At 41.8% G+C, this 12002-nt stretch overlaps 1 protein-coding gene across 1 annotated transcript in view; it reads left to right on the top strand.

Moving 5' to 3' along the window:
• Window positions 1-1074: 1074 nt before the first annotated feature.
• Window positions 1075-12002, top strand: part of LOC133551210 (GDNF family receptor alpha-2-like) — a 299303-nt gene continuing 288375 nt past the window's right edge. The window contains exons 1-2 of the mRNA XM_061897692.1: window positions 1075-1621; window positions 2983-3324. Coding sequence (XP_061753676.1) covers window positions 1570-1621; window positions 2983-3324 — 394 coding nt within the window. The 5' untranslated portion in view covers window positions 1075-1569. The remainder of the gene's footprint in view (window positions 1622-2982; window positions 3325-12002) is intronic.

Here is a 12002-nt window from a genome sequence, read left to right as displayed (position 1 = left end):
CTCCTGATTTTTCCAGGAGAATCCCGAATTTCAGTGCCCCCCCCGAAAATCTCCCGGGACAACCATTCTCCCGAATTTCCACCCGGACAACAATATTGGGGGCGTGCCTTAAAAGGTACTGCTTTTAGCCTCCACTTCTACAACCTGTCGTCACGTCCGCTTTTCTTCCATACAAACAGCGTGTCGGCCCAGTCACGTAATATATGGGGCTTCTCCACACACACAAGTGAATGCAAGGCATACTTGGTCAACAGCCATACAGATCACACTGAGGGTGGCCGTATAAACAACTTTAACACTGTTACACCATACTGCTAACCCACACCAAACAAGAATGACAAACACATTTCGGGAGAACATCCACACCGTAACACAACAGAACAAATACTCAGAACCCCTTGCAGCACTAACTCTTCCGGGACGCTACAATATACAACCCCGCTACCAACAAAACTCGATTTTGCATGTCACTATAAAGTTATATAAGCCTTGCTTGTTCAATATTCAATGCAAAACTTGTTTGGGTCCCTATTAAAATGTTAAGTTGTTCAACTTTGGCCCGCGGCTTTGTTCAGTTTAGAATTTTGTCCCACTCTGTATTTGAGTTTGACACCCCTGATTTAGATGATGTCGTTGACTTACATTTAGCTAATCAAAAAGTTGACTTAGATGATATAGTTGATATAGATTTTGCAGCACAAACGTTTGGGACAAGCCTGGGGAGATTTTGATAACTGTGATGAATAATACAAAGTTATTAACATGAAACCCATATTAATTATTAACATTAAAACTATAATGGCTGGACCAAATGAGTTGTGGCAGAAACAAATGCGACAGAGTGGTGTATTTTTGAATCAACAAACACATAAAAAAATATATACCAGAACAAACGAAAGGCACAGGTACCCTCGATGTCATGACGTCATCCCTCCCGCCAATTCTAACAAGCGTCTTCTCTCTCTCTCTCTCTCGCTCTCTTGCATTTCCGCGTCCTCCAATGAGGCCATAGCCCTCACAGCGCCCTCCAGCGGTTCCAGCAAAGCCAGCGTCCAATAAAAAGGGTCGCGCTGCTTCCAGCGGCGTGCAGTCACAGTGCTGCGTTCACGGCGCGCGGACGAAAGACACTTGCTGCCACAGCTGTCTTTCACTTTAAATTTGTTTGGAGACTCGAACTTCTTCATCATCTTCTTCTGCTTCTTCTTACTCCGCACGTTCGAAGGACTTTTCCACGCGGGGGAAGAATGCAGAGAGATGAAGTCTCCACGAGTTGGTCGTAATGAGCGCGTCCGGAGGTTGACAAGCGGTTTTTATGGATCCACTCAGTGACTGACTTTTCTTATTTTTTTCTATTTCTTCTTTTTTTCCGTCCCTGCTTTGTTAGTTCCAAAGTAAAAGAGTGAATTTTTTATTAATATCAATAATTGCATTGAAGGTTGTTGCGCGTGCTCTGCTAATTTGGACTTGAAAAAGGATATTGTGCTTTTATTTTTCCTATTTCCTTCAAAAGCGGATTAATCTTTGGGATTTTTTTTTCCTCCTAAAATCATCGGAATCCACATCTTCAACATGAAGTCCCACACTGCGTGGATTTGCATCTGCAGCTTTCTCCTGCTCTTAGGTGAGAAGTGAACTCATGTGCAAAACACACGTAATAGAATAGCACTGTTAATATTATTTGGGCACTAAAATACGTGTTTTTTTCTGTATAGCTGTCATGCATTGAAGTGAAAAAAAACATGTATTTTTAATGAAATCAAAACAATTTAAATTTAAATTAATTACTCACTTTTTTCATAAAAATAAGTTGGTTTGCTGGAATATTATCAAAAATCAATAGCCACTTACTATGTTTACTATGTAGCTGTCATGCATTGAAGTTAAAAAAAAAAAGGTTTTATTTCAATAAATTGCTAATTTTGTCCATTTAAAAATGTTTTACTGGAATATTATTAAAAATAAATAGCGTCTAAATGCCCGTTTTACTATATAGCTGCCATGCATTGAAGTGAGAAAAAAAAAAGTTCAAAATATATTTATTTAAATCAATTACTACTTTTTTTCATTTAAAATTACATTTGATTTTCTGGAATATTATTAAAAAATAAATAGTGTATTTTAGACACTTAGACGCATGTTTTACTATATAGTTGTCATGCATTGACGTGAAAAAAAGAGTTAAATATATTAACTTAAATAAATTACTTTTTTTTAATTTAAACATAGATATATGGCTTTGTGGAATATTATATAAAAAAATATAGTGTATTTTGGCCACTTAAATGCATGTTTTGTTTTTTTATTTTGTCCAAAAAGTATCATTTTTAATGGATTTAACAGTGTTTTATTGAAATAAATGCTTAATTTTGTTTATTTAACATAAAAATAATTGGACTTGCTGGAATATTAACAAACATAAATCACAGGTCTGTCCATATTTCGAAAAGAGTAATCATGAATGCACACTTAACTTGATTGCACTCCTGGATTCGAAGTTGCATTCTGATGCAGTCCATCAGCTGGCGCAGTTTTAAAACTGTCCACAGGGGGTCACTGTTGCACTTCCCCCTGCAGGTGGAGCTGGACCTGTGTCATCAAGGGTGCACCTGTGGTCCCTAACACATCATGTGATCGTTATTATTATTAACGAATACACTTTACCGTACAGCCTTGTGTGATTTTATTTTGGCAAATATTTACATTTTTATCGTGTGGAGCAGCAGCAGCTGGCTGGAAAGAAAGCTTCGGGGCGGAGAAAAAATGTAGCATTGTGACAAATGTCCTGTGTTGCACAAAGACTCCAGTGGACCGTGAAGGGTTTTAACGGTCTCGCTTTGATAGTCTTGTCACAAGCCATCAAACCTGTGTTGTTTGTTGTTGTTTTTTTGTTTTTGTTGTCACCTCCGACCTGTTGCTTCCATAAAACGATACCAATACCAGTTTTACGACCTACGCCAAACACTCACGCTCGTCTCCTTGTAGATGAGACGTCCGGTTCCTGGGACGGCTCCTCGGCCTTGTTCGTGGCGCCCTCGGCCGACGGCGACCCCGGGTCCGAAGGCGCCTCGTCGGAACTGGTGGACTGCATCCAGGCCAGCGACATGTGCAACCAGAACCCGCACTGCAGCTCCCGGTACCGCGTGATGCGCCAGTGCCTGGTAGGCAAGGAGAAGGAGGCCATGCTGGACAACAACAGGGAGTGCCAGGCGGCATTGGAGGTGCTTCTGGTCAGTCCGCTGTTCGACTGCCGCTGCAAGAGAGGCATGAAGAAGGAACTGCAGTGTCTCCAGAACTACTGGACCATCCACATGGGACTCACCGAAGGTAAGGTCACGTATATTCTACTCAAAATGCGGCCATGAACTCCAGTCATACCAAAGACTATAAAACTGGGACCCATTACCTCCCTGCTTGGCACTCAGTTGGAATTGGGGGGTTAAATCATGAAAAATTATTCCCGGGCGCAGCCAACGCTGCTGCTCCCTGCTCCCCTCACCTCCCAGGGGGTGATCAAGGGTGATGGGTCAATTGCAGAGAAGGAATTTGCCACAGTGTGTGTGACAATCATTGGTACTTTACAAAACACTCAAATTTACTCTACTCTGTAATTATGTAATCCTTGTGGTTTCACCACGATTTTTGTATAGCTCCGCCCATTTGTTTACATTCAGGAGAGTTAGCTTGCTGTTAGCGGTTAGCTATCCTATCCCCCTCCGGTGTGCAGTCAAGCATGTTTAGCTGTTCCTGATGATACTCGGAAGAAACTTTGTTTATCCGTCGACCACAAGGCCGAGGACCGCTGACTTAGATGAAAGTGGCTTTGCACTGTGGAGGTAGGTTAGCCGCTGGCGAGCTGTGTTTTAAAGAACCGCTTAAGGGTTCATATATTCACCTTCAAGCCAAGTTATGTCCATTTTCTGTCTTCTTTATCCACGCTGTTCCTACTATCAAGTGCTGTGTTTGTGTGTGTGTGTGCTGACTCACATGCGCCGTAATACAAACACATTTAAGTGTCAGTATGTTTCAAATGCAGTCTAGTAGCTAGTACCTTTTATACTCCCGTAAGTACCGATATACCGTGAAAAATTAGTATTTTATTTTATTGATTTATTCATTTATTTATGATTTTTTAAAATTGTAGTTGTTTAACATTGCCCTGTCCAGCCGCTCAAGCTAATTATATGTAGTTGATTTAACCCCGCCTACCGTCCGAATGCAGTTGAAATAGGCTCCGGCGACCCCCCGCAACCTCAAAAAGGACATGTGGTAGAAAATGGATGGATATAGTTGATTTAGATTTAACTACTCATATAGTTGATTGGGATTATATGGTTGATTTAGATTTAGCTAATCATATTGTTGATTTAGATCAGGGGTGTCAAACTTTGGCCCGCGGGCCAAATCTGGCCCGCCATGTAATTTAATTTGGCCCTTGAGGCAATATCAATTTAGCATTAGAGCTGGCCCGCCAGTGTTATACAGCGTCGGTGCCGCTGTAACACCGCATTCACCGCCAATACTCATACTTGCCGACCCTCCTATTTTTCCCTGTAGACTCCCGAAGTTCAGTGCCCCTCCCGAAAATCTCCCGGGGAAACCGTTCTCCCGAATTTCTACCGATTTCCACCTGGACAACTATATTGGGGGCCTGCATTTAAGGCACTGCCTTTAGCGTTCTCTACGACCTGTCGTCACGTCCGCTTTTCCTCCATACTAACAGCGTGTCACATAATATTTGTGGCTTTTACACACACACACACACACGCAGAAGTAAATGCAAGGCATACTTGGTCAACAGCCATACAGGTCACACTGAGGGTGGCCGTATAAACAACTTTAACACTGTTACAAATATGCGCCACACTGTGAACCCACACCAAACAAGAATGAAAAACACATTTCGGGTGAACATCCGCACCGTAACACAACAGAACAAATACCCAGAACCCCTTGCAGCACTAACTGTTCCAGGAAACTTCCGGCAAACTGACCTATTAACGTTTTATTCATGCATTTTCTCTTGCTACTTCAAGGCTTGAATGTTTGGTTCATTCATTATTGTTATTTTATTTTCAAATTTATTATTAGCCTGTGGAAAAAATTTGATATTTACCTCAGAAGATTGCAAATAGAAAAAAAGGCATAACATTTTTATTTAAATTGTATTTGATATGCCATTGATATTTATTATTATTATTATTATTATTATTATTATTTGAAACTGGATTTTGATCCATCCATCCATCCATCTTCTTCCGCTTATCCGAGGTCGGGTCGCGGGGGCAGGAGCCCAAGCAGGGAAGCCTAGACTTCCCTCTCCCCAGCCACTTCATCTAGCTCTTCCCGGGGGATCCCGAGGCGTTCCCAGGCCAGCCGGGAGACATAGTCTTCCCAACGTGTCCTGGGTCTTCCCCGTGGCCTCCTACCGGTTGGACGTGCCCTAAACACCTCCTCAGGTGGCATCCTGACCAGATGCCCGAACCACCTCATCTGGCTCCTCTCGATGTGGAGGAGCAGCGGCTTTACTTTGAGTTCCTCCCGGATGGCAGAGCTTCTCACCCTATCTCTAAGGGAGAGCCCCGCCACACGGCGGAGGAAACAAATTTTGGCCGCTTGTACCCGTGATCTTATCCTTTCGGTCATGACCCAAAGCTCATGACCATAGGTGAGGGTGGGAATGTAGATCGACCGGTAAATTGAGAGCTTTGCCTCCCGGCTCAGCTCCTTCTTCACCACAACGGATCGGTACAACGTCCGCATTACTGAAGACGCCGCACCGATCCGCCTGTCGATCTCACGATCCACTCTTCCCCCACTCGTGAACAAGACTCCTAGGTACTTGAACTCCTCAACTTGGGGCAGGGTGTCCTCCCCAACCCGGAAATGGCACTCCACCCTTTTCCGGGAGAGAACCATGGACTCGGATTTGAATTTCACTTAAGTTATATAAGCCTTGCTTGTTCAATATTTAATGCAAAACTTGTTTGGGTCCCTATTAAAAGGTTAATTTGTTCAACCTTGGCCTGCGGCTTTGTTCCGTTTAAAATTTTGGCCCACTCTGTATTTGAGTTTGACACCCCTGTTATAGTGGATTTCTGATTGAGCTAATCATAGATTTGATGTAGATGATATAGTTGATTGAGATAGAGCTAATCATATTGTGAATTTAAATAAATACATGATAAATGGGTTGTACTCGTATAGCGCTTTTCTACCTTCAAGGTACTCAAAGCGCTTTAACACTACTTACACATTTACCCATTCACACACACATTCACACACTGATGGAGGGAGCTGCCATGCAAGGCGCTAACCAGCACCCATCAGGAGCAAGGGTGAAGTGTCTTGCTCAGGACACAACGGATGTGACGAGGTTGGTACTAGGTGGGGATTGAACCAGGGACCCTCGGGTTGCGCACGGCCACTCTTTCACTGCGCCACGCCGTCCCTTTTTAGATGATATAGTTGATTTAGATTTAGCTAATCATATAGTTGATTTAGATTTAGCTAGTCATTTTGTTGATTTAGATCAGGGGCCGGCAACCTTTACCACTCAAAAGAGCCATTTTGACCCGTTTCACGAAATAAAGAAGATAATGGGAGCCGCAACCATTCTTACTAATATCTGCTGATGGTCACCCAGATACCAATAATAAGGGCGTGCTATGAAACCATTGCCTTTGACGCCTTCTACAACATGAACTAACAGCTTGCCAGCCCCGTTACATGTTGTACGTGGCTTCCGTTGATACACGTACACGACTGCAAGGCAAATAGTCAACAGCCATACAGGTTACACTGAAAGTTGTCATATAAACAAATTTAACTCTAATATGCGCCACACTGATAATAGATGATATAGTGGATTCAATCTGACCCGATTGTGCCGCAGACCCCGAATTTACCCTCATTTTTTTTTTCCCACCACAGTCAATCTCATTGCTTTTCACCAAATTACCGCATATTTACAAACTTACAAAGTAAATCTTTATAAAAGTTTCCAAAAAGAAGGAATACAAAAAGAACATTTATTTTGAATGAATTTAAAAGAAAAATAAACTTAATTAAAATTAAAGAAATCGACCCAGTCCCATAACTTGTTTTTTAATAAAGATATTGGTAAAAAAAAAATTGTTGATTTTTATTATGTAAATGCATAGGGACCCTGTCATTTAAAACTACGCTGCTACATTACTAATAATTAAAGTAACTATAGCTGACAAAAGGGACTATTCATCCCCGAACACCATGGAGTTCATGTAGGCTTTATGATGAAGTTACATTATTATATCAACTATCAGAGACAGCTTCAGGAAACTCTTCATTTAACATAATGTCCTTTTTTTCGCTGCTTCAACACAGCTAAATCAACACAGAAAAAAGTAAAGTGATATAACTTAGTTGTTAAGTGTAGGTCAAAAATGCTTGTCTTTCTCTCAGACAGACAGGGCTTTGCTGTCTTTAACATACACACACGCACACACCGCACAGTAAGCTAACGTTACGCTAAAAGATAATTAGACTTCACCTCAAGGACTGCGAGCGAGCTGAGCTGCCGCTTATGTTTCTAGAACGTCAACGGGCTCATAGTGATGTTACTAGTAGTTGACTTGGAAGTGTTTATTATAATTTGGGGAGAGTCCGCTGCATTATGCTGACCTGCTAAACACCTTTCTGCTTACCCCACCGTCTCTCCTCTCTGCCTGCCTGCCTGAGCGCTGACTCCTTGCGCTCTGAATACACACTGCTGATTGGCTGTTACCGCTCTGCGTGTAACCAATTAGATGGTTCTGTGGGTGGGACAATGCTGAGTACTGCAAAGACATACTGACAGAGGCAAAAGCAAAACTAAGTGGAGCAGCTTGTTAAGACTTTAGCTTAGGCGGTGGCTCTTTGCCGCCTTAACAACAAAGTGGTTCGGGAAACCTTGGTATCTTAAGTATCAATATCAACAACAATATCACTGGAGGACGAGGGTAAATATGTTCTATACTAAGAGCAAGCCATGGGCAGGCATGCTAACAGCTAAGCTAACGGCTCAGCTGCCCTATTGGCTCCCAGTAGCATTTTCAAAAAAGGATTGAAAATTGAAAAAAAAAATTGGTTTAGTATGTTTTTTGTTTGAGGACAAACATGACACAAACTTTCCCAATTGTTTGAAAGCCCACTGCTTAATATGTGTGTGTGTATGCTTCACTGATGAGAGTATTTGGTGAACATCGTTTTGTCCTACTAATTTCAGCGGGTTTTGAACTCACCATAGTGTGGACTGTGATGCAACAGTTTGTTTCCATGTACAATCTTCCACTCCTTCTTTGTCTCATTTTGTCCACCAACAGTTTTATACTGTGCGTGAACGCACAAAGCTGAGCTTTGTTGATGTTATTGACTTTTTGGTGTGCTAATCAATTTGGTCAGTGCATGACTGCAAACTAATTAATGCTAACACTATTTAGGCTGGCTAGATGTACATATTGCATCGTTACGTCTCATTTGTAGGTATATTTGAACTTATTTAGTATCCTTTACTTTTGTCCTCTTTGATATAATTTAGTTTTGCGTGTCACATTACACATTATCTGTATGTAATTGCATGTATGAATCTGCATTTCAGATAGTTGTTTGTGTGCCATGTTGTTCCAGACCACAGCAAACATTAGCAACATTTCTGTCAAGGAAGATTTGCTTAAGCCTGCGACACATAGTCATTTTAATAGTAGGCTATTGTAGCTAATATAGACACTTACAACATGTGTTGCCTTCATTATAAGATTTATATACGGCTTTTAATTTTTTGTGGCTCCAGACTGATTTGTTTTCTGTATTTTGGTCCAAAATGGCTCTTTCAACATTTTCGGTTGCCGACCCCTGTTATAGTCATACCTGTTTGTTTACTTCATTTTGCTCTCAGGTTTCAGTGTCTTAAGTTTTTGAGGAATTGGTTCTCCAAGGTCTAGACTGAGCCCCATCATCCTGTTTTCATAGTTTTTGAAGACCTAATGAGCTTCTTCGGATTAATATTCATTATTGTCACAATATGGTTGTCAGAGTTAGTTTGTGACAAACCTCAAGATGCAGAGATGGAGGCAGGCATTGGATAGGAAAACATGATTTAAAAAAGATACTAAAACAAGAACAAAGAAAAGGGGTACAACAAAAAGTGCGCACGAGGCGGATAACCAACTAAGAGAGCTAGCATGGGAGCTAGAAAACAAAAGGAACTTAGCATGGAAGCTTGCAAAAAGTGGCCTAGCGTGGAAGCTAGCGGGTAGCGAGCAGGAAAACAGAAGTCGTACTTGTAATATGAAAACAAATTGGAAGCAGGGAACAAAAAACAGAAAGCTACAAACATCTAACAAATATAGCTTACCGCTACGCTGCAAAGACACGACAGGAGCAATAATACATGACAGATGCGACATGCAATATGTGACATCGAAAAGACAATAATCCAGCACTGACTGGAGGAACAAAGCAGGTAAAATAGGAGCGAGCTTATTGACACCAGGTGTGGCCAGGTGCCAATCAACGGCAGCTGAGGGGGAAAACAGCGCACAGGTAAAAAAAACAGGAAACAGACAAAAATGAGCGCTGACAGGAACTAAAAACAGGAAATAATAAACACACACAGAGGAAAAACTAAAACACAAACAAACTGTCAGTGGCAAGCCTGACAATGGTTGTTGAAGTTAAGAATGTCTTTGATTTCTTATTGTTTGTGAGGGCACCAAAGGGACTTCTGTGTGCCTGAGAAAATGGGACAGTTGAGCATGTTTTTTTAGTATGGTTGTTTGATATACAGTACCGTGTCGCACTTTTTGGTGTTCAAACTGTACAAACCTTCACTAAAATATGGACTTTTGTCCAGGCTGAAAGTAATTAACACCTTAACTAATTAACACCTAATTAACACCCTTTTCACCGACATAGCCACAACTCTCATAAACAAGCTATCCCAACATTCTGGTGGCTTTGGTGTAGAACACATTAAAGCCTTCTACAGAAAGCTAGGAGTATTCAACAACAATTTCAAATTAGAAATGGTCTCAGCTAACGAGGTGCTTAATAAATTGAGCGCGCTCCACCCAAACAAGGCCACCGGCCTTGACAATATCCCTTCCAGATTCCTCATGGACTCTGCCACCACCATTGCCCCAGTAATCACTCATATAATAAACCTCTCAATCAAACAAGGCCAAGTACCCAAGGATTTCAAGATAGCAAGAGTAACCCCCCTTTATAAAAAAGGAAGCAAATTAGAACCTGGAAACTACCGACCTGTTTCTATTCTCAGTTCCATTTCGAAAGTAATGGAGAAAATAGTTTATGAAGAGGTTGATCGATACCTTGCTACTAATAAACTAATGTACAAATTCCAATCCGGCTTCAGAACTAACCACTCCACTGACACATGCCTTCTCTATCTGACCGACCACATCAAACATGAGGTGGACGCGGGCAAATACTGCGGCATGGTCATGCTGGACTTTCAGAAGGCCTTTGACACCGTTAACCACGCTATACTGTTGGATAAGCTCCGAGCAATCGGATTCGACGAAACCTCATCGAGCTGGATGCAATCTTACTTGGAGGGGAGGAAACAGGTGGTAGAGGTGAACGGCACCATGTCCCCTACCCTCAGTAAGCTGTGGAGTCCCTCAGGGGAGTATACTAGGACCTTTACTGTTCCTAATATACGTGAATGACATGCCATCAGCATGCCACTGTGAATTGTTCCTGTTTGCGGATGACTCGGCCCTGCTGGTATCCGGCAAGGACAAGTCACAGGTGGAACAAATCCTCAGTGCTGAACTCCTCAATATTTGCACCTGGCTCGCTGACAACAAGCTATCCATACACTTAGGTAAAACGGAATCCATCCTATTTGGGTCCCATATCAAACTTAAGAAGGTCAGTGACTTCACTATAAAAGTGGGTGACATTGTTATCACCAGGAAGGAGGAGATCACGTAGGAGATCATTGTAGAGGCTAATCTTTCCTGTGATATAATGGCAACCAAGGTGATCAAAAAGGTCAACCAAAGAACGAGATTGCTCTCTGGTCAACAAAAGCACCTTGAGAATTCTAGCGGGAACTCTCATTCAACCCTTCTTCGATTACGCTTGCACCTCCTGGTACCCCAGCACCTCCAAAACCCTCAAATCTAGACTCCAAACATCCCAGAATGAGCTAGTCCGGTTACTTTTAGACCTCCACCCCAGATCACACCTCAATCCAACCCACTTCTCCAAAGTGGGCTGGCTCAGGGTGGAGAACAGAGTAAAACAACTTGCACTGAGCCTAGTCTATAAAATCCTCTACACCTCCTTGATACCGAAGTACATGTCAAACTACTTCCTTAACGTAAATGACCACCATAACCACAACACCAGGGGGAGCTCCACAAACCACGTTAAACCCAGATTCCGATCTAACAAAGGTCTTAACTCATTCTCTTTCTATGCCACATCAATGTGGAATGCACTCCCAACAGGTATAAAAGTAAGTGCATCTCTATATTCCTTCAAAACCGCTCTAAAACAACACCTCCAGGCAACTTCAACACTTTACTAATACCCTCCTCCATTCACATCCCATCTCCCCGGATTATAAACAACTCAAATGCACTTATAATGTATATACTTGTTCTTATGCTATCTGAACTCACTATGTTCTCTGCTGGCTGTACATATCCTACTAAATGAGACCGACACTGTTTCAATGTCCACATTTCTCTGTTGATGCAATTGTTGATGACTGAAGTTCTGATATCAACCAAAGCTCCTCATCCCACCCCCCAGATTGTAAATAATGTAAATAATTAAATGTACATACTATGATGATTAACTTGTGTGATGACTGTATTATGTTGATAGTATATATTTGTACCATGAATTGATTAACGTGGACCCCGACTTAAACAAGTTGGAAAAACTTATTCGGGCGTTACCATTTAGTGGTCAATTGTACGGAATATGTACTGAACTGTGCAATCTACTAA

This window comes from Nerophis ophidion, linkage group LG01 (genome assembly GCF_033978795.1).
Source record: "Nerophis ophidion isolate RoL-2023_Sa linkage group LG01, RoL_Noph_v1.0, whole genome shotgun sequence".
NCBI classification, from domain to species: Eukaryota; Metazoa; Chordata; class Actinopteri; order Syngnathiformes; family Syngnathidae; genus Nerophis; species Nerophis ophidion.
The sequence above is the reverse complement of the archived record's forward strand: the minus strand, read 5'-3'. Positions and strand labels throughout refer to the sequence as shown.